Below are 23,370 nucleotides of genomic sequence, written 5' to 3' on the forward strand. Positions count from 1 at the left end.
TGAGACCTGATATATAGCTTTACCTGAGACATTTGTTGGCTGCCAGGTACGGAGGATCAAAACTGTCAAAATAATAAATTAACTGAGAGAAAGAAATGAATAATAATGATAAAAAAAAATTGCCTCTGTATGTATCGACATTTGAGCATAACTCCATAGAAAGGAAAAAGAAAATGAATAAGTAAATTAAATGACGAAATGGAAGAGTTAATCGAGTGTAAATGAAGGGAAAATGATCATAAATAAGTACATAGAATTAAAGACTGAAGGCAGAAGCGTGCATAGAATAAAATGTGAATATTTTAATGAGCATACTGTTAAAATACAGAAGCAATCTGAAGCCGACACATCACTTTTTCACATTTGTCACCAACAACGTGTGCCCACGATGGTTTTTGGTGCATTTCATGGCGCAACCTTTGATTATCATCATTTGTGCATTAATGGTTTTTGGGTGAGTTTTAATCCTCTGTAATTTTATTGTCGGCTAGCTCTTACAATTCAGCTGCAGAGAGAGGAAGCAGGTTTGAATAAAACGCGTTCCTGAGCCCGACACCGCCGCTATCCTTGGGTTCTGAGCCAAGGTAGATTTATTTGACACGCCGGGCTTCAGATTTACGCATAAAGAGGCTGAAAGTGATTTCAAACAAATGGTTACGGCGTACCTCTCCTTTCCGTCCAATTGTGGCCGTGCATCCTAAAGTATGTTTTCGGCCTTGAGAGCAGCTGACACACAGAAGATGAGAGATGAGCTCCACTAGTTTGATGGCGCTTAGAAGGCACGTGGGGGGGGGGGGGAGCGAAAATAAAGAAAATAAAAAAACAACTACATCCCATTCAAATAGTTAAACCCCTGTTTTGTCTGAGGGAACGTGCATTAAATATAAAACAGGATTGGGTGAGTTTTCTTCGTGGTTTTGTATCACATGGCAACCGGTGATGCTAGTGTCGCGTTCTGATGGCGGTAACACGGGATCACGGAGGAGGAAGGAATAAATGCAGCAGGAGACACTGAAGCAGGAGCAGAGGCAGAGTGAGTTGTGTGGATGAATGTCAGCGGGAGCTTCATTGTCCGCCTGAGCTCAGCCCCCCCCACCCCACCCCCACCCCCCACCCCACAAAAAATACCATCCGTAAACCGCATAGCCGGTCTCCCTCGGCCAGCCTCCCCTTTGCTCTGTAATGAGATTACAGACCTCTACAAGACTGTGTGAGACAATTCTGTTGAGCCTGCGTGGAAGTGCACCGTTGCCATGGCTTACAAAGAAGGAGCGAGTATAAGCGGTATTACTCGCCCCACCGGGCGAGACGTAGCCGCTTATTCATCATTCCACACACTCAGTGTCTGTCCACAGGCTGATGGTTATCAATGCGGGTCAGTAGAGTCGGCCCCTGGCTGCGCGTCACATGTTGGGATGAACATTTCACAACTTTTAACCTCAGTCAACAACTTGTGCAGGAATCCCAGGGGTTTGTGGGGTTTTTTTTTTTTGTGTTTTTTTTTCAGCTCTCACATGATGGGGAAAAGTCACATATCTGTCACTGGTGGGGGGGTGGAGGGAGTGTTTTCTTATAAAAGCTGTGAAACAAAGTCATTTCAGGCGATTTTGCTCATCCTGAGTGCACAGCCAGAGCCTGTGTGGTCTGACGGAGCCTCAACCTGAGTCTCATTATGATTTCATATTTACACGCTGGATCAATACAGCAGGCCAGCTCCTGCTGGTGAGCACATGATGTTTACTCCGCGGCTTCTCCTCTCACACTAGCCTTTCAGACCCTCTTCCAAATCTAATATACCCATCCATAAATAGCTCACCTATCCAGCCCTTATTTGGCATGAGTGACAGGTCGCCGGAACCAATCCCGCGGCCTACATCCTCTTAACCCCGCCTCTCTACCCTTTAATAGCTCCTCTACCGCCCACTCGCCTTAAATGGATAAGCAGGGGAGTTGATTGACAAACAAACCGCGCCTCCTCGTTTACGCACGCCCCTCCCCTCCCTTGGCTCCCTATCAGTATCTATTTTGGCAACACGGTTGCGCGTGGAGCCTCCATCACTCCTCCAGTCTCTTTTACGCACCGGGAATGCGCGCAGGTAGAGGGACCCTGAACGCCTCAGCCGCACTCCTCGCTGCACCCAGCAACTCAACCGCCTCCTCCCGTGGACTAATATGAAAGAAGTGCAACGTGTGGAGGTTTGAAAGAGCCGTGAAAGGAGGCGCATTTCTCGCTGGGGGGGGAAATCCTTCTTGGGTTTTTTTTTTTGTTTTTGTTTTTGTTTTTTGGGGTTTTTTGTTCTTTTTTTGGTTGTTTTTTTGGTTGTTTTTTTTCCCCCCGGTACCGAGCGTAAGCATGGATGTCTTGGCGAACCACAGTATCTTTCAGGAACTTCAGCTCGTTCACGACACCGGCTACTTCTCTGCCATGCCCTCGCTGGAGGAGAACTGGCAGCAGGTACGTCTCCGCTCCTCCCGGGCGCCACATCACGTTGTTGTTCTTGTTTTTTAGAACTCGCATATCTGACAGTTTCTGGGAGAAAAGTGGAGGAGATGATAAAGCTGTCAAGCGCAATTTTTGCATTTGGGGTGGGGGGTGGAGGTGGGGGTAGGGGGGGTGAGATCCGAATCCCATCACCGGGACACAACCGGTCGTGAATTATGCATCTCCATCCCTCCATCCTCTCTCTCTCTCTCTCTCTCTCCTCCATAATCCATGTGAGAACATGTCTCTCTTTGTGGCGGTGGAGAGATGCTAGTTAAGAAAAAAAGGAAAGATGCACATTTTCCTCCTCGTACTCTTCCTCCCTCCCTCCCTCCCTCCCTCCATCCAAGTTCAGAGATGGAGAAGTGAGCCAGCACGTGGTGAGACGCGCCGGCACTTCCGCGGCCATTACTTCTTCTTCTTCTTCTTCTTCTTCTTCTTCTTCTTCTTCTTCTTCATATTGACGGCTCATATTTCAGGGAGCAGTTATGACCGTGCCCTTTATCATAGTTGCAACTTTTCATTTGAATGCACATTTTAACCCCCCCCCCCCCCCCCCATGCTCGTTGTGCTGCACTTGACTGACCACTAGGCTAAAAAAAAAAAAAATCATTGCATGGAAATTTGATGCCTGTATTGTTCAGCCCCCCTCTCCTCCTCCTCCTCTTCTTCTCCTCTCTGTGCCTAGGGGAAGGAGGAGGAGGAGAAAGAGAGAGAGAGAGAGAGAGAGAGAGAGACCGGTGCGTGACGGTGGATCCATTCGTTGTGGCCAGGCAGCCTAATTGGCATCCCACTGTTCGCCACCGACGCATCTTTTCATAACAAGTTTCCAACTCCCTGCCTTCACTGTCAGTGCATTTTAAATTACATGTGCGGGCTGGCGTGCCCCCACCCTCCCCCAACAGCCCCCACATCAAAATCAATACCGAATGCAAATGGAAGAGTGAGTTCTTATCAGCTCAGACTGGAAATGTCAGTGTTTCTTTGACTGGAATGATTGTCTGCAGCTCCCAGAGACACAATGTCCGTTTATTTATTTATTCATTCCTTTCACTGAATCAAAGCAGCTGTGACTTGATTTCTGTAATATTCTGTTATTTTATTGTGCTAAAAAAAGAAAGACAGAAAGGAGACAGAAGCCATTTTTCACACATTTGACATCAGGTTTTAGCACCAACTCTCTGCCGAGCCTGCAGTTGGAGACTTTGCAGAAACAGAAATGTCAACTGCTTCCTCAGCCACTCCACCTCCTAACAGTGTAATCTCTTTTCTTTGCAGAAAAAAAAAGAAATGACATGTTATACAAATGAATAAAACCCATTTGGGAGACTTTCTTCTCTCCTGATGCAGAGCAGACTTGTTCTTTAAAGCCACTCTTGTTGTCATCGTAGCAGCGCCAAGATGTCCCCCTGAATACAGGAATTATGTCTCGCCTTAAAAGCTCCGTCTCCAGCCGTGACCCGCAGTTTGAGCAATCCCCTCTGTATTCCAGGCACAATTTAGAATTTGATGCTTTTATGGGGTCTGATAGTGAGATTGTTGTCGGGCCTAAATGGCTCCCTGAGATGCGATGGCAAGAATGATGACTGTGTCCCCTGTTGGTGTCTGTGAGGCATGATTCAGGCGGTAATAGGGGGATGGGGAGCAGGGAAGGAGGAAAGTGTTTTGGAGGTCTGCAGATGGTACATTTGTGGCTGCTATTTGTTCCATTATTGAACCTAACAGCGCCAAATTGAAATGTGCTGTCTCGCCTCCAAATCCCAGTACAGTTGGTTGTTCAGAGTTGGAACAAACAGCAGGACTGAGCTGGATTTGGAACAAGAACCTACTCATTATTTGAGGAACCCAGTTTCTCCTCAAAGACACATATTATTTTGCATCTTAATGGAGAGGCTTGTTATCTTGGCTGCTGTTTCCAGCGTTTGTTCTGCTCTTTTGTAAACGAGCTTCGTTTGGCGTCCTGACGAAGGTTCGTCGGCGTCTTCGGAGCTTCTCCAGGCTGACGGGAAGATTCCAGAGTATCAGTATCTGACCTGGGGACGCACATCATAACCTCCAGCACATCTATTACCCTCATGGCTTCACTCGCACAAACACACACACGTTTAGACTGGAGTGCCAAGCGAAATGTCTCCACGCTGCAGCTCAGTGCACCGTGGGCCTCCATACGTGCACGGATCGGCCCTGGTGTTTCTAAATGTGGCAGGAGCAGCCGGGCGCTCCGGCCTGACCTCCATATGCGATGCATTCACTTACATCTGCTTCTCGCTGGCGACTTGATAGCACGCACATTTCCCAGGCAGCAACAGCAGCCCTGTGGAGGTGGAGGAAGTTGCAGAGCACGCACATTCTCCTCGCTGCTGCCGGGTTTCGCATTTCACAGTCCGGCGGGCTCAAACTCCTCCAGCACCCCCCCCCCCCCACCCACCCCCCCAGGATTGACGAGCAAATGCAGATAGACAGTCAGATGGAGTTCTTCATTTTGAGACCACACCGGGCTGCGGTCAGGGGCACGGAGTTTGATCGTGACCCCTCTGGAGGATGAGCACAAGCAATTGCGCTATCTGAGTGCACACACACACACACACACACACACACTCGCGCGTGCCCCCCACACACACACATACACACACATCCATATGTGCGTGTCTGCATACGTGCACACCAGCGTCTCAGCGTGTTATGTAATCCTCAGTTGGCCACAGCTGCTTTCTCACACACAGCAGGCGTGATGGGGAGTGCAGCCAACTGGCCCCCGCCTTCCTGTGTCTGTCTTCCTCATCCCTCCCTTCAATCCCCCCTTCTTCCTCCTTCTTATAGCAGCAACACTGTATGGATTTTTGATCTCCGCAGAGCCGTTGTCTAAGCTCACGGTTTCTTTGCTATGTAGATCACCTGTCACCAGAGTGAAAGATGTCTGGCGCCGACTCAGAAAACACACCTCACGTCGTCGCGGTGACCTTTTACTCGCAGCAATTTGGTGTAATTTTATGCAAATTAAAATTAAATCAATCTGGTAATGGACAGACTTCTGTGGGCAGGAGGAGGAAGAAGCACAAATCTTATTTGTCTCCGTAGAGCTCCTGGAAGTGTCTTTGTTCGGCGCCTGTGGCTTTATTAAAATGTCACATCAACTGTAAGTATTAGACGCGGAATTCCTCAAATCAAGTTTGGAAGCCCTCCAAAGTCAAATTTAGTTAATACCCGTTTAACTGACGTCTGGTCCCGTTTGAACAAAGCCTGGGACTGCAGAATGCAGAAGGGCTCTGAATCGTTTTATTCACCAAACACGCCAGTGCTCTTATAATTGCAGCTAATTTCCAGACATCCTAAAGTATTCAAAGGAGCCCGTGCTTCCTCATGATGCTCCAAATATGAAATTGATTTCCCGCAGCGTTGTGCTCGTCTCTAACCCGACAGCAGTCAGAAGATCTGGAAGATGGTTGCCACGTAGAATCTATTTGACATGGCCCGGCCCGTCACGCACCCAGGCATGAAAGAGAGCCTTTGTGCAGCGGCGCATAATGCAGCATCTTTGCTTTTAAGTTCCTCGGCCACAAGGTTCTTACTCAATTCATCGATTCTAAGAAAAGATACACTTCTGTTTTGGTTGTTTTTTTTTGGGGGGGGGGGGGATCATAAAAGAGCTATGAGATCATCCAATTAGAATGAACAGATAAATGAGCTGCAGCAGCAATTTAGCTCCAGAGCAGCAGCACTTATGTTAACAAGACCGAGCTTGTTTTCCTGCAAATAGCAATTATTTATTAGCTTCGTTCTCGGAGTCTGAAAGATACGAGCAGGTAGGCATGGCTCTTCTCTCCAATCCAGTCCATTCTCCAAGTTACCTCAACCAAACTAAGCAATTCCCATGTCGTATAGAGCTTGAAAAGGAGAAAAAAAAAAGAGTATTTTAGCAAAAGTTCTTCTCATTATTTGTATTTTTCTCACTATCCACGATGCTGCGGGGCATTTCTAATCAGCCATCACATTTCCAGGTCCGTGTTCGACGTCATCGAATTAAAATTTCAGGCAGAGAGGCCGGCTGTGCTGGAGCTTCAGACACGTTTGGGCGCGTGGTTGTTTTAGATGCCGGGAGCTTTGCTCACGTTTCTGAAAAATCTATCAAACAGCGATGACACAAACGTGACACTGAGAAATCTAAGACGCGCGGTCAGTCCTTCAAGCGTTGGCTCCTTCTGCACGTTCAACATGTCTTCAAATGCATCTTTTTCCTTTTTTAAATCCCACCTGCAGGTGAGGCTGTGAGCACAAGTGAGGATGAACAGGTGGTGTAATTTGGCTGAGTCATAAACTTTGGTTGCGTCTCTTGTATGCGAACAGAACTGCAACTGATATCCTTTACAATCTACCAGCGTCCTGTGACACACCCTGCACGGGATTCTTCATTTGAGGTCATTCTGTATGTGTGTGTGTGTGTGTGTGTGTGTTTCATAAAGGCATCCTCACATGTGGGCGTACAGGTTTGTGTGTATGTTGTGTAATGAGATGTGCGAACGACCTCCTGACCCAGTAACATCCATTCTGCCATAAGAGCGCTCGGTGAACTCTGCCACCTCTGTCTCATCATTCAGGCAGCTGAGAGGCGATTGCCAGTGATGGGTGCCTGCTACTGCTTTATGGGCGCTGATGAAAAGGTGGGAAGCGCTGATGAAAGAGAGCGCGGCGGTGGAGGTATTCATTTGTCTGACACTCTGGTGACTGGCCCCGTCAGAGAGAGAGAGAGAGAGAGAGGGGGGGGGAGAGAGAGAGGAGGAGGAGGGGGTGGTGGTGTAAAGGCAGGAGGGGAGAGGGGAGCGTGGTGAACAAGCACATCTTTATGTATGGCTTCCGTCTGCGAAACGCTCTGCCACACCAGGTTTGATTAACAGTGAGAAGAGGAGCCAGTCATTTTTTTCGCCTCACACCAGCACACATGGCTTGGCAATGACTTTCACATCATTTGAGCCGAAATTGTGAAGCCGTTACAGCACCTTACAGTGATCGGACATGCTTGGCTGCTGCCATCCGGCTCAGCGGCCGCAGGGAGGGAAGAGAAAGGAAGAGAAGGCTCAGGCACTCGTTTGACACTCTGGAATCACTCTCTGTTGCTCTCTCCGTCTTTGACAAATTCTGAGAAGACAGTTTTTGACGAAGGCACGGCTGCCTTGTTTGATTTGCCCCCCACCCTCCCCATTGATATTCAGTCTCTCTGCAAGAAAGTTGAACTTGGGAGAGTTACGCAATCAAAACTTGGCACAAAGCTGAATTAAGGTCCCTTTGCATTGAGCTAAGCTGATGGAGAAATGTTGCATCAAAGGTATTCACATCATCACAGTGAAAATTCCAGACCGCGGTTCCCTCCACCACAAGTATTTCCTCATTGGTATCGGCTGGGCGCGATGACGAGCTACTTCTCCTCGGACAGAGAGACGACTTTTAAACAAAAATACAGCCAGGGGGATGGTTAGCGTAGCTTAGCGTCAAGCCCAGGAAACTGCAGGCCATCTCCTGAAAACAAGCGCTTTGGAGCATTTTTGGCAAGAAAGCAACGGCCCTGGATGAAATATATATCTGACCGGCCAACTGGTTCCACTCCAAAGTTAACATTCATCGCTAATGCACTTTTATGTATTTGTTTGTTTTTAATCGATTGTCACCTTTTTCAAATCCACAAACTGCAGCGTTGCCAGATTGTGTTTTGTTTCGGCTCCTTGTTCGCATCCGATTTGGATTAAAAAAAAAAAAAAAATTTTAAATTAAAAATGACCAGAAAAAAAGGTTCAGTTCATAAGCGACGCTCTGCACCTCGTCACACTGTTGGTGTTTTAGCTTCAACACGTTGTACTCCCACCGCAAACGGCTGAAAAAAAGTTCTCGCATCTTCCGCGCCTCAACTTCACGAATCAACATGTTGTAGCTGAAAAACATGAGTCACAGGTCAAGTTTTGTTTTTGTTTTTTCGATGAGGACTAAAGGCCGAAGTATTCGTTTGAAAATCCTCATGAGCGGCCGTGCAAACCAAAGAGCAGGCGCCGTTCAGTCGATCTGTCACGTTGCGGGAACTGTTTCCATGTCGTTGGCTGAAACTATCCAATTACAGGCGAGAGATATTAAAATAACTGGAAACAAATTCATTCCACACCTCATTAGAGTGAGATTGAGTATTTTGTTTTTTCATGAAAATGATGATTTTCATGTTAAGTAATCCAGGTTGAAGTATTCTTCATTGTCTTCCCTCCACATCCTCCCACATCATCCTCAACTAGTTTAATTTAACAGCCTGTGCACATATTTGGAATCAATTAGGTATGATAATAGCCACATGCTAACATAATGTTCAGGCATTTTATGGCCATCGTTGGCTGTGCCATACCGAGCGTTACATCCCCTCTTACTGCCTACCTGTTGCTAGGCAGCTTTGGCAAGCAGGAAGCCCAGACTTGGCCTATTTGCTTGTTTAGCTGTCAGTCCGGGATGCTAATCTCACCCCGAGGGACTCGTAGCCTTCCAGAAACCAGACATGCAGCCATGTGGACCCTCTCCCTCCGAAAGATTGAGAGGAAGAACGAGGGAGAAAGAGATGGAGGGAGGAGAGAGACAAGGGCAATTTGCCCTGAGTAAACACCACTGCTTGTTGTCATCAGAAGCCAGTCATCAATCACTGCCTTAAGCTCTTGGTGGTGACAGCCACAAGGACACGCCAGCTCGGAAGCCGCTCCGATAGTTTATAAAGCAAGACAGTCCAGTCAAGATCGCAGCCGAATTGAAATTGCAGGTCTTGCTCCCTTTTTGGAGTAGAGTGGGCTTTTTTTTTTTTTTTTTTTTAAAGACTCATAAAAGGAGTTTATCTTGACTTGAGGTTGCATTCAGGGTGTCACAGGGTGCAGTGGAGACATAACAATGCCAGTTATCGGCTTTGAGCAGGCGCGTGTTTGACTTTTAGATGAATTATGTAAGCGCCAGCCGCTTTGTTTGGATTCAGAAGTGTGCAGTCACATGTTTGGGCTCGGTGCATGGTTGTCCAACATGCAAAGCCGGTGGTGTTTTTCCACCTGCTGGCTGCCCCAAGCTTCTCCAGTGACAGGCCGGCTGATGAGTGTGTGTCACTTCTCCTCCGTCTGTCTCCCTCCACCTCTTCAGTAAAGATCCTGCTTTCTTTTTCATGCGTTTTCGCTATTTCTCCTCCTGTTACGTGCCACCTGATCTGATATCCCGATGCATTTTTCGTCCAAAAACCACACAATCACACGTGTCTGTCAGACTTGTATGACATCGTTCACGTGTTGGGAAATTCTGGATGTCAGATTCACTGCAAGATTAATCTGAAATCACCTCAAAGACGCTGGTATCTGCAGCCGAGTGGCTGCGTCACATGGTTTCAGTCATGCCAGGCCCCTGCAGCACTGCGTTGTCTCAACACTCGTATCCTCCAAACCCGGCAGATTCAACTTGAATAGGGATTAGCCTACATGTCAAAACCAGAGCGCACCATCCCTCATCATGAAAAATACAGTTTTGACACGCACCCTTAAAAAAAAAAAAAGGTCACACAAGTGTCAAGAGTCGACAGACAGAGAGGGTTAGATGATTCCTGCACTCGGCTTAACTCTTGGTACGGCCCGGGAAGTGCCCCCGTGTGATTTAATGAGACCTGTGGGAAGAGCCATTCATCAGCGTGACAGCGTACCTCTGTTTGGCCATTGTTCTGCTCTGGTATGTGAGGAAGGCAGTGTGTGTTTAAGCTCTAATGATGGCATGGCAAGCCTTTGATTAGATGAATTTCCTGACGCTGCCCAAAGACGTCTGCGCTTGGGCCCCCTTCCCTCTCTTAACTTCCTTGTGAGCGCGTGAGATGCAGTTTTTGGGTCTACAGTGGGAGTTTGGTTCACCCATTAACACACAGGGGGCGCTATAGAAGGCCTCGGGGTCTCTGGAGGAGCTGGAATCGAACCAGTAACCCCTCCTTCAGGGGGCCAGTCTACCTTCTGAGCAGTTCTGCTCTCAGGAAATGACTTTCCGGGGGTAACTGGCAAAATCCCCATCCCATTAAGTAATTACTGTTTCTAATTGAGTCTTTTTTTGTCTGAAAATGCCATGAAAATCAGTTTGTTTCAAGTAATTTCTGGAGATGTTTTCCTCACGGATCCGCAAATTTCCCCCGTCATGTAAGAATAAGGCCCGCAGTTTTAGACAGAAATGATTTGCCGCAGTGATTTCTTATCGTCACGCGCGGCAGGCGGTTTTCCCTCACTCTCTGCGGAAAAGCGATGTATTAAAGTTCGCACCAAACCCAGGGAGCCAGGAGCGAGAGGTCGGGACATTTGCAGCCGTTGTTTTTGCGACAAAACCACCATTTTCTTTTATAGTCAGATGTTGGGGTGTCATGACGAAACATGAGGTTTTTAATAAGATTGCAGGGTCGTTTTGTTCCGCGGACAAAAACTGGAAGTTTTAATCAAGATATTCTGACCGTTGCAGCTGTTCTGGTGACACATCCAGGTATTTTTTAGTCACCTGTACATTATTTGTAGCCCATTTACTAACCTCAGCCTCAGCCTAACCTCACAGGTGCCCCAACTCCATCTTAAAATGTTGCACTTCCGTCCTAGGACATTTTCCGTGTGAACGTGAAAAATTGCCGGCGATGTGTGTGTGAGTGTGTGTGTGTGTGTGTGTGTCAGTGTGTTTCATATCCGCTCTGCACCATTATCTTCTCGTGTTAAGTGTAAGAACTGTTAAAATCAATAAAAACAAGCTCTTTCCATGTGGGGATCAGCGCTACAAATCTCCTCTTGGCTTGAAAACACTGAAGAACCCCTGCTGTAGACGTTTTTTTCCCCGTCTTTTAACTAAACCGATAGTGTCACATTAATGTTTCACTGCACAATTCCCCTTTGCGTACTTTCGGGGAAAAAAGAATTTGATAACTTATGCTAACAAGAACGAATCCGGCCCCCCCTCTCCTCGCCCACCCCACCCTAACTCTCCCTGCTTCAAATCGCTCGCTGCTCTGCGAGCGTGGCTAGACAGCACATCCTCCTGCTCTTCAGTTTACTGCTATGTGTTATTCAGTCTATTGCCCCAGATATTATTTCATTGTAAAATGATGCCAATTAGTAAAGCCAGTTGCCGGTGGCTCTGGTCTGGCTCCTTCTCCGTTCCGGCGGGGAAAGTTATTTGGGTCGGCAGCTATTTTCAGCCTGTGATGTTGCCAGGAATACTTCAGGGAGCAGCCACTGTTTTATAAGAGAGCACATCAATAATTTTCATTGGTGTGTGTGTGTGTGTGTGTGTGTGTGTGTGTGTGTGTGTGTGTGTAAGCAAGAAAGAGAGAGAGAGAGAGAGCTTCACAGAGAGTTTATTGGGTTTATGCATGTGTGTGTGTGTGAGCAAGAAGAAAAGTGGCTGTTTTGCTGCGAATATTCAGCCGAGCAGGTGGTGTGTACAGTGTGCGTGCCTCACGTTTCACCGCAATTGTCGCGACCTCCTATTAAATTAACGCGCAGGAATTTGAACGCCTTTAAACTTTCACCCCGACGCAGCTTTCACTCCGAGGCCTTCGCCCTCTAATCATCTGCTGTGGGACGACAGACACTTCCAGACATAAAAGGCCCAAATCTACGAGTTCGAGCACCTTCCTGTCCATTGTCAGGGTGAAATTGAGGTTCCCTCCTGGCTGAGGAGCCGTCCTCTCGGCAGTGAGGGGTGAGTGGGTTCAGTCTGCCATCCTGCCTCCTCCGCCCATCCTTGTACAACATAAACTCACATCCGCTCCCTCGCTCCGCTCTGTCTCTTGCAGGCGAGCCTGCAGTGGAAGCGGTGGCAAAGAGACGTCTTTCAATATTTTAAGCAGCTTGGGCTAATCTTTGTCACTCAGGTTTGTTTTGAAAGCATTGCCACAGGAATAAAGACGAGGCGACAGTGCCCCACCTCCCATTCACGCGGTCGCACGCTTAACACACACACGCGCACACACACACACACACACACACACACACACACACACCATCCACCTTGGCCTGGCGAGAGTGTGCCACTGACCTGCTCTCGCTGCTTCTTTCCTTGCTCTCGGTTTTTGCGTCTTGCGATGAAACCGCGGCCCGCGGAGTGTTACGCAACACCTGCATGGGTAAACACACGCTTCTAATTCGGCCGTCCACAAGCATGTAAGGACAGGCCATTCTGGTTGTTATCAGTGCGGGCACGGCGCCACAGTTGCACTTCACGCTTTGTGGACGTGAATGGGGTACCGAACGACCCTTTCTGACTGGCACCGTATGAGGAGGAAGCGGAGTTTTTCCGCTTCACTGTTCCCTTTATCTCCCCCCCTCTCCCCTCTGTTATTTTCAGCCCTCCTCCCCTCTCTCTTTTTCTTTCACTGCTCGCCGCTCTTTTGTTTCTCCGTGCCTTTTCCAGCCAAGGCCCCATTCTCTTGCCCCATCATTGTGTGCGGTAATGAAGATTAGCCAGCCCGCCGCACACAATGGGGTCCCCACATCCGGAGCGCAGACTCCCCAAATCCTGCTGCAAGCTGCTAACCCCGGTGTAAAACCACTGTTGTCGCCGACCCCCTCTATCTACCCACACACATATAGAGCACACAGACATGTCCAATCCGCCGCCGTGTTGAAAGCAAATGGCTGAAATGTCTTCTGATTAGATTAGGATGGTTTTGACAGCTGAGAGGCAGCGCTTGGCGACTCATACACCGATAAACAGCAGCTCACCCAAATCCAGTTAAAGAGAGACAGAGTTCCCTTCCCCAGCGAGTGAAACACGACTCCAGTCATCGGGATTATACCCCCCTCCCTCCATGCCCCGCTACTCCCCTCCTCGCTCCAATCTCATCCTCCTCTCCATCGTTCCTCTTCCTCGGTGCCTCTTCTCTTCTCTTTGACCCTCGATCCTCTTTCACACTCACCTCTCCAATTCGCCACTAAATACCAGAACAAAAAGACATTTTCCACACATTGTCACAAGCTATTTAGCTGGAGCACCAGCCGTCTTCATATTCCGTGCACTTGTTGTATCGTGAGCCTCGTAATAATGTCTGTTTCACTCCCAAGGTCGGAAGATATTCACCGGTTTAATCTCTTTACACGTCAGGTTGGTGGAGCTGGTGGTTTGCTTCGCTTGTGTCGAAACTTCTTCTCGCAATTTAATTTTCCAAAAAAAAAACAAAAAATGGTTTGCTGGGTTGGCTGATGAAGTCCCGGTCTTGTTTGTTTCGTCAGAGAATTGTAGAAACAACGAGTTGTTTTAGTGCCTCTAACGTAGGATAGGACTTCTTGTTGCACCGTGTAACTGAGTACATTTCAGAACAATACTCCGATTGTTTCTTTTGCCAAACCAAACAATCCGAAAATGATTTTCAATTCACGGTTGCGTGCTAGGAAGCAAACGGCAGCTCAAAGGCTTGTTGAGACCCCTGTGGTGATGCTATTAATCCATTCGATGGGGACGCTTGCAGGTGCAGTCGTTATCTTCACCACGCTTCCACTCCAGTACGAACCCATGCTTCGATGTCTGGCAGATATGAAAATGGTTTTGTGAATCATGACATGAATCGAACTTCTACTCCGAACCATGATGGATGTGGACAGCAGGAATGATGACGGAACGCTTGTGTCCAGCCGGGACATCCAAAGAAGCACTGAGCTTTCATGACGCGCGTAGATTTAAATAGGATGCAGAATCAGAGAAGCTGGCGCCGCGCCATCCGAAAACAAAGGCTCAAAACCCAAAAGGTGTGATGCATTTATGAGTCACGTGGAAGGAACCCAGACTTTTAGGGGAAGTTCCCAAGATGGCTTAGCTTACGATGCCCACTTCCTGACTTCTTTGCACATTTGCTTCTCTCTGGTCACATTGACAGCCCTCCCACCTGAACCGGCTCAAATAAGCTCATAATTGACTCGTAACGATTTGAAAAAGCCGTCGCCAGAATTGTTTCTTTTCTTCTTTTTTTTTCCTTGTTTGCTTCCATGTTGTGCGAAGAGAAGATGAAGGAGACGTCCTTGGTGTCAGGATGAAGTGGATGTTTGCTTTCTGTTGCGTCTGCTGGTGAAAGCGAGGGGGAAATGTCTTTCAGCTCCATTAAGCAGAGGTCACCAGGTTGCTGCACTCCGAGTGCTCCATCATCACGGCTTTCCTGCTAGATGAAAGCCACTTTGAAGATCCGGCGCGTGTGTGTCGCGTCGGTCGTGTCTCTTACCTCGCTGTGAGCAAAAGAAACAATCGCCCTGTCCAGAATAAATCTAGTAATATCTCATCCTGCCTATTAGTGAGCTCATTCAAACAAAAATTGACTGCGCATAAAAGAGGTGTCAGGTTTACAACCTAGTGTGCTTTATTCCATCAAACTCTGTCAGCAAATTGTAATTTAACAACTGCAATGTCTGTTATCAGCTCGGAGCCCACACTGTGTAAAATCGCCTCAAGGTGCTGCGTTGCCAGGCTTTGACGGAAGGGCTGACGGTGGCTCTGATTATTACTGTGAGGCTAATGTCGTCTGATAAGGCTGTGTGTGTAATTAAGCTGTTTCCGCGGTGTGCTATCAGAAGCTAGGTGTGGCTCAGCTGCTGGGAGAGATGGAGCTGTTAGTCAATGAGGAGAGGGGGCTTCGTCCCCCCGCCTCCTCTTCCTTCTACGCTAATCTGCAGTGTAATGTTTTGCTCGTGTGGAAGGAAGACGCTCTCCTAACTTTCCTCTTCTAGCCTTCGCATAGATGGAGGACTCCTTTGCTTGTCTGTCTTTTATGTCTCCTCAAGGCAGATGAATTGTCTCACTCTCTCTGTCTCTTTGTGTGTGTGTACTTCCTCCCCCGCGCCGTCGACTCGTCGGAGCATCAGGAGCGCCGAGATCCCTCCTGGCCAAACACAGCACCCCCTGCCAGTACCGCCACTGAGAATACCAGGGTGACGCAAGGGCGCTCTGCGATTCAGATCCAGGAAAATGAAGTGTTATCTCCCCACTAACCCGCCCTCCACCCTTCCCCTCCTCCTGGCCCCCTAGGCAGGTTCCTCACTCTTCTGGGGTCCGCCGATGACGCCATGCTGCTCTCCAAGGAAATCTGGAGGCTCAAAAACCCTGAAGGGGAGCTTAGACTGGAAGGGGGGGGGGCTGCTTTTTTTGTGCAGATTTTGTGTGTGCGAGTGCAGGTGGGGGTTGCTGTGTAAGTATTGCTCAGTGAAGCTATAGATTACCGTCTCTGTCAGCTGCGACGGCCACCGCTGATGAGCTCCTGCACGATATCATTTCGTATCGATCAGGCACTGCAATGCAAACACACACACACACACACACACACACACACACAGACTCACAAAGGCTGCAGGCGAGATGGACAGTGCCTTGGGCTACTGGTCATTTAGCTGTCACCTCAAAGTGATGGCTTGGCCTGGCTCACCAGATCAATGGGGAGGCACAGGCACTATCACACACACGCTTCGGCAGGAAAAGACACATGAAAAGTTTTCCCTCCGTAAAAGTCAGTCACCAAATAGCCATAAAAATGTAAGTTTTACAGAGGAGCAACATTCCGGATCCTGCTCTTCATGCAAGGTGCGATTTGTCTGCAGAATTGTGTTGAATAAAAACACCTTATTAGCTGTGACCAATGGCTCAAAATGAAAGCATGCAACAAGCAATAAACCGACTGTCAGTCAAACAGGAAACAACAAAGCTGATGAGAACCCAGCGTAACACACTTGTGACTTTAAAAATGAAGCCATGGCTAGCTGGAAATGCCTCCAAGGAGTGATTAGAATGTCATTAAAGGGATTATTATTTGTCTAATTTGTGGAATATGTCACAGATTGCAATGCTGCGTCGTGTTGCATCACCACGCATGTGCACGCCAACAAATCCGAGCCTCTATAGCGGCTGACAAATTACTTTGCAAAAGCCTGTTGTAACAATCAGCGGAGACATTTTTCTATTATATCTGTGACTTGCCATTATGGAGGCATGTCCTGGCATGATAAATAATGCAGGGTCTGTGCGCGTAATCATCCATATTATCAAGAATCATGCACCTCTACGAGGACCAACCATTTAGTGCAGCCCTGCTAGCATCAGCCCTAAATTCATAGCGCCTCATCTTTATCATGGCATCTGTAAAAACTAAACATCCTAAAATTAATGAGCCATATCCATCCCATTACATTTATCTGTTTAGAGGTGTTTTGGGCACTCCTTAAGGGCATTATGCATGCTCTTCTGTTCATATTTATAACCCAGCCTTTTTATTAGCGGCCTAGCGGGGTGCTAACAGTTGGGAGGCAGCCTGCGCTTTGATGGTGATGGCAGGCGGCTCGGCGCAGGCCAAATGTGAGGGGAGGTGACGGGGAGGCAGAGGGAGAGGATCAGCTGCCAGGCCATGGGCCCCTCCGAAGAGGCTGAGACAGAGAGGAGGAGGAGGAGGAGTTGTGTTTTTTTCTGGAACCTAGAAGTGCAGGACTGGTTCTCGGCTCTCTGAGCAAGCGTGTCTTGTGAATATTTTGTCACACCTGCTTTATTTTAAGCCTCACTAACCTGAGGTGTGTTCTTTGCTTTTTCTGTGCAAAATGTATAAGCTTATCTGTCCCTTTCCCCTTGTTATTGGCTTCTAAAGCATTTGGGAGGTTTAATATTAATGAATCATACGAAATATAAAGCTGAAAACGAAGGGTAAATAATATAAGCCGTGCTAAGCTATGTAAAGAATAGCAAATATTGTACTAAACCCTGCTGAAATGTGCATTCATTAAGAAAAGACAGTGTTTTATTCCTCACGTCGCAGGGCTTTTTTGTGTGTTTATCAAGGTGCAGCTCAAGTGTGTGTAGCGTTCTTGATTGAAGCTGCACAGCTGCAAATCATCAAGGTGATTAGCTGCGTGCTGCTGCGCTCGACTCATCAGCTCCAGTTGGAGGAAAACAAGGAGAAACTTCACTGCAATTAACCGTGTCGGGACCCATTTTGATAATCGATCAATACGTTTCCTGCAGCATTTGCAGCTTCCTGATTCTCTAATGTGAGATCTGCTTCTTGTTGCTTTTGTGTATGTACCTTTCTGGGTGTATTGACCGAACTATTGACGAGTGACAGTGATAATTAGTTGCGACCCAGCGTCGTTGATCGTTCATATTTTGGTTGTTGCAGTTTGGATGATGTTAAGATTCTGCACACGAGCATTTTCTGTGCTTGTTAGGACTGTGACGGTGCTTCCACACTGACTTGGTGTAGTTCATGTTCTGGTGCTGTTCGCAGGTGTGAACACAATCATCTAAGTCAGGGAAACTTCAACACCGGACCAAGCAAGAAGTGGTCTTAGTACGCTGCAGAGCAACTCAGGTGCATGCTGGTTTGAGTGTGATCTGACCGTGGATCGACCCAGGTACCAGAGAACTTGGCGAGTTTGCACCTAAATCGCTTCTTTAAGCACGTGCACTTTGCATTTGTGGACCTGTCAGAGCCTCCAGCAGTTTGTGTAGAAGTCAAAAGGCAAACACACTCGTCCGAAGACAGGATTTGCTTCCTGCGTTTAGTCTCTTTCAACTCTGACCGCTAAACACACAACATTCTCACCTTCTTCTCCTTTTTTTGAAGCTCATTGACGGTTGGCAGCTGATATTGTGCTGCATTTTGGTTCGCTTTGATTTTTGTGTGTCAAAACAAACTCTACCAAGAAGGAAACTCAACTGATCCAGACCAGAGCAAACGAACTGAAGGTGTGAAAACAGAGGGATGGTTGGCGATGCAGGAGCCTGCATCCAGGTTAAAGGCCAGTCCCAAGTTGCCACCCCGCCGCCACAAACGATTACCTCGGTGTTGGAGGTGGTGGTGAAGCTGCTGGAACAGCCATCGGATTGTCTCCGCTTATCCTGGCTCGCGTGAAGGAATCATCCCAAAAGCCTTTTAGGAAAATGGACCTTGGCTTTGTGCGGATCCAGTTGGCTCCCCAGGTCGGCGTCCGTCCAAATGGACTCGACGCAGCCCATGAATTTCCTTTATCTTGGCTATTTTGTGGCTCTTGACTCCTTGCCTACACACACACACACACACACACACAATTCAAGTAACACTTTAGGGCAGAAGATCAGCAAATAGATTTGTTTATGCATGAGCGTAGGTGGTCCCACAAACACAAGCTGCATAATTACACAGAAGCATAATTATGCCACTCACACATAAGCATCCGCATGCAAAATGATGTGCGCACACTAGCTTAATGACATGCAGCCATGCAGCCACGTACTCCACACACACCCACCCACACTTCTCCGTGACACACACATGAACTGCTGATCAACTCCGTGACCTTCTACCTAACAATGTTAATGTCACCACCTGGGGGAGGAGGAAGAAGAGGGGGAGGGGTGTAAGGTAAAATGGCACGAAAAGACCCATCATGCCAGCCACCCAATCACCTTCATCCTCTTTACGTGGTCAAATATCCTATATTCTATATGCACACACGCATATATGTGCGTACACACACACGGTACCTCATGCCGCGTCACAGCTGACATCCAAGCACATCGCCGGGGGTTGTAACCTAACATTTAGTGTGTATGAACTTGTGCGCGTGTGTGTGTGCGTGTGTGTGTGTGTCCGTGGCTTGCCCGCTGACAGGATCCTCTTACGGCAAATGTCACACCCCCAAAAAGGATTCACCCCCCGTCGAGAAAATGAAGTCAAGACCTTCCCTCGCTTTTTCTCCCTCACCTTGTCCCTCCATCGCTCTCCTCCGTCTCCCACTCAGCACCCCCCTCCTACCCCTCCTCACTTATCCGTTTCTATCCTCTTTTCCGCTCCCTTGAACTATCTCTACCTCGCACTCACCTTGGTTTGCAGTCCTCAGCATTTTGCTGAATAAAGTCCCCTTTAACTGGGCTGGTTTAAGCGGATAATTAGTCCTCACCTTGGGAGAGGAGGAGCCGACAATGAGGGGAGAAAAATAGGAGAGAAAACGGAGCGATTTAGGAGAATGGATGGGGGTTGAGGGAGAATCGGGAGGGCAGGGAGAGTTGACAGATAGCATGTCGTCAACAGAGCAGTTTTTTTCTGGAAGCTACTTGATCTGACTTCATCATTTCTTGAATATTTAATTGCGGTTTGAAAAAAGGGAATAAAGACAAAATTAATTTAGTGGCTGCCGCCATCAAGGAGACCTCAGATTGTGTGTGAAATGTTCTATAAAGTCTTCGCAGAGGGAAAAAAAAAAACCCATGTAGGCGTGCAGTCGAGGGAGGAGGCACGATGCATTATCTTCACTTCTCAGTAGATGTGGTCTTAATTTGATGTCAGCATGCAAATAAACAGTAAAAAAAACAAAACTCTTTTGTGTTCCTGGAAGACTTAGTGGAGAAATCACACTCCCTTAGCAACCACCCCCTAAAAAACGAAAAAAAAAATATGTGCAGTTTTATTTTTAGAAGGTGCAAACAAGGGAGAGAAGGAGGGGGGGTGTAAGATTGTAAATGTCTCTGATGTGTTCAGTCTGTACAACCTTATTCCTGATAATGGAACTAGCTACTCTGTCTGTCAGTGCCTATTTACACACAAATGAAGTGGCGAGTAGCACGCACCCACTGGAGCTGCTAGCCTCTATCTCAGCTGTCAAAACGGGTTAGTGGCTACAAGTGAAACACAACGATCCCTGGGATCAAACTGGCGCTGTCCATTCAAACATAATAGCTTCATCCTTGGACGTGCGGCGGCGGCTGCGGCGGCGGTGCTTTCCCCCACTCTGGCTCTCCTCCCTAGAACATCACCAGCTTGTTGTAAAGTAATAGACTTCTCAGGATGCCTGTTCACACAAATCAGGGATGCAGCCTTTTATTTGTCCTCCACGGGGAGAGGTGTTTGGAGTAATAGGGATGAAGCAGACCATAACTACAGATGAATAAATCTTCCTATCTTGGCTCAGTGGAAGCTGGTGCACACGCGGCTCCTCAAAGCTCCATAAAATGTTGTTTGATAGGAGTTCTGTATAGTTTAGGACTTCTCCTCCTGCTTTACGCTCGCGCTGCTTTCGCTCCGTGCTACAGCGGTTGCAATCAATCAGGGTGTAATCAGGCGTCTTGCTGGATCTGCCAGGTATTCTTGGCTGCCTCGGCGGCTATCAGTGTGTGCGCTCATGTGACAGCTGGCAGGCCTGCTAAGTTGTCTGAATGAGTGGAGTGCACCATGCAGATTTCCTCTGGCGTGTCACATGATCTCCTGAAACCGTCAAGCCGGATTTAAAAGTGACGTTCTCCTGGTTCTTCTCTTTCAGACTTGCCTAGAGTTGGAGCGTTATCTCCAGACTGAGCCAAAGCGTCTGTCCGAACTCTTCGACCAAGACTTGGATGGCCTCTTAACCCCGGCCTACCTGAAGGAAGATGGCGAGGAGGAGCTGACGGACGCGCTGCTTCCGAGCCTCCCCAGCCTTCCTGAGCCCCCTAGCCCACCCACGGTGATCCTCTGCCCAACACGGAAGACCTTCCCCCCCACAGGCTCAGTGAAAAGAGACCTCAAACCGAAAGAGACTGTAGAAGGAATGGAAGGGGTCCACCAGGCCCAGCTGAGCGCCGTCACCTCCCTGACACCCCCTTCATCACCAGAACTCGGCCGCCACCTCGTAAAACCCAACCAGTCGCTGACAGCCTCAGCTGACGGGACGCTCACCCTGAAGCTGGTAGCCAGGAAGGTGGGGCTCAGCGCGGCCCGGCTGGTTGCAGCTCATGCGCTCCCTGTGCGAATGAAGGACGAAGAGGAGGGGGCTGCGTGCGTGATTGGGGTGGGGGAGCTACCGGAGAACAAGAAGAGGATCCACCGCTGTCAATTCAACGGTTGCAGGAAGGTGTACACCAAGAGCTCCCACTTAAAGGCCCATCAGAGGACACACACAGGTAAGACCTTCAGCCTGATGCTAACTGTGCTATTAGCTGCAGGACCGGCGGAATATTCGGCATGGATGAGCTCCTAGGCTCGCGGCGAGGCAACACTTGGTTGTTTGGCTGGCACTTGTTGTGGCAGGTTAAAGGACTTAATCCTGAGGCTGGAGGACCATTGCACAGTGAAGGCAGCATAGCCAATCCATTTTACTCCCTGCTGCTGCAGTGGGAGCTCAAGAAGAATAGAATAAAAGCATGTTTCATCACTTCGGCTGTGCAAAATCTTTTAGTGCTTGTTGGCAAAAGTCACTCCAACTCTGAATGTGCCTTTGGTCCTATGTACATGTATCTATTTTTGTCTATCCAAGGACTTGACATCTTTTTCCCATAAAATATTCCATTAGAAAAAGACATTAAATCCGATTCAGACTGTCAAGACTGAGCCACTCAATTATTTTAGTCTTTGATAGGAAATAAATTGTGTAAGCATTTTTTTTTTCTTTGGAGGGGTATTAACATTTAGTACATTGGTTTCTGTGCATGCAGATCTCGCCAATCCTTCACCCTTGGATAACCTTACTCATTGACAAACATCCGCTTGCTCCTCGGAAGAGGCAGCTAAGAAACGATAAGAAATAAAGGAAAAAATAAATCGCCAAAAAGAAGAGCCCCCCTCTGCTCCGGAAAAAACATCAGCATGTGAGATCAAAATGCAACAATGTAGGTAAACCCACTTTTTCCACCCATCTAAACCGGGCCTTCCTCCTCAAGGTTCCCCTGGAGAAGCAAAAGTGGGGGAGGGTTCACAAGCTATATCTCTCTCACTCCTCCATCTCAATCCCAAACCACTCAGACCCCTGTCGCGGAGCTGTCCTCCGTCTGAGTAACTGCACGGTGATGGATGGATTGACCTGGATAGGCTGCCATTTCCCAGGTTTATTTCAAGCCCTCCTGTCCTCTATGCATTCTATAAGTCTAGGTCAGTGCTTGGCAATCTGGGTGGATTTTGCCGGCGCTGTAATCATTTTAAGGCCAGTTTGTTTCTGTTTATACCTCAGTGAGTGACTGGTACCATCTGTAAGGCTCTCATAATGAGGGGAGTGGGGAAATAATCATTATGATTAATTAACCGGGTAAGAAACAAGCATGTTTAGCATCTCTCGCAGGTGTCTCCTCCTAGCTAGCATATTGCTCTTTTGTAGCTAACCAGTGAAGCACCCGTCATCCATAAATGAATTTTCAGACTGGAATTAGATTTGCTTGCTTTCCACCATCTTTAAGGCCTCTGAGATTAGCAGAGATGATTGTGCGAGGAGCTGTTGTTTACCAGCCCACTCGCGTTTGAGGTGTGCGACTTGAAATAAAGTTGTCAATGTGGGATTGTGAAAGCACGCCGCACGTGTGATCACACCCTCGGTGATGCACGCCGCAAGCCAGACCAGAACCAAATACAACAGGCACGCCATCATCGATCCCCCCGGTGAGGTGTGTCTGCAGCCCCTGCGAGGAAACGTCATGCCAGCTGTGCCAGACGTGGACCGGCGGTGAGGTCCACGCAGGACATCTGGACCACTGCACGGGAAATGATTGACAGTCAGATTCTGCATGGAACTCTTGATTACAGCAATCTTTTTTTATTAAAGAAAAACATTTGAACATTCAGCTCGTTACATGACCAAGTAGAAAGCAGTCAGAGCGTGTCGACCCCGGCGAGGATGGAACAGCTGTTGAGACTGAAGACTTTCAACAAACCCGGTTTGAAGAAAAATGAAAAGTTTGTGCTTCAGGTTCCAAAATGTGATGAGGTTCCCTTTGGCCCGGGCTACGCGCCTCCACCGCGTTTGGTCAAAAGTGGCCTTCTAGTTTCACATGATGGTGCTTACAGGCAAATGAACTGCACAAATCGCCAACCAAAACCCCCTGAAAAGAAATTGGAGCATCTCGTTCCTGCATTCATTTAGTGAAACTTAAAACTGATACACGGGCAGTTGAGCTCGCCGTTATTGAGTTTTGCCGTTCCCCTT

The 23,370-nt window shown here is 48.0% G+C and overlaps 1 protein-coding gene across 1 annotated transcript in view; it reads left to right on the forward strand.

Moving 5' to 3' along the window:
* The first annotated feature begins 2,038 nt into the window (after positions 1 to 2,038).
* Positions 2,039 to 23,370, forward strand: part of klf7a (Kruppel like factor 7a) — a 34,521-nt gene continuing 13,189 nt past the window's right edge. Inside the window, exons 1-2 of the mRNA XM_086200932.1 lie at positions 2,039 to 2,455; positions 20,746 to 21,361. Of these exons, the coding sequence (XP_086057058.1) occupies positions 2,354 to 2,455; positions 20,746 to 21,361 (718 nt within the window). The 5' untranslated portion in view covers positions 2,039 to 2,353. The remainder of the gene's footprint in view (positions 2,456 to 20,745; positions 21,362 to 23,370) is intronic.

This window comes from Aulostomus chinensis, chromosome 1 (genome assembly GCF_037954235.1).
Source record: "Aulostomus chinensis isolate RoL2024-O1b breed Wild chromosome 1, RoL_Achi_v1.0, whole genome shotgun sequence".
Taxonomy (NCBI): Eukaryota; Metazoa; Chordata; class Actinopteri; order Syngnathiformes; family Aulostomidae; genus Aulostomus; species Aulostomus chinensis.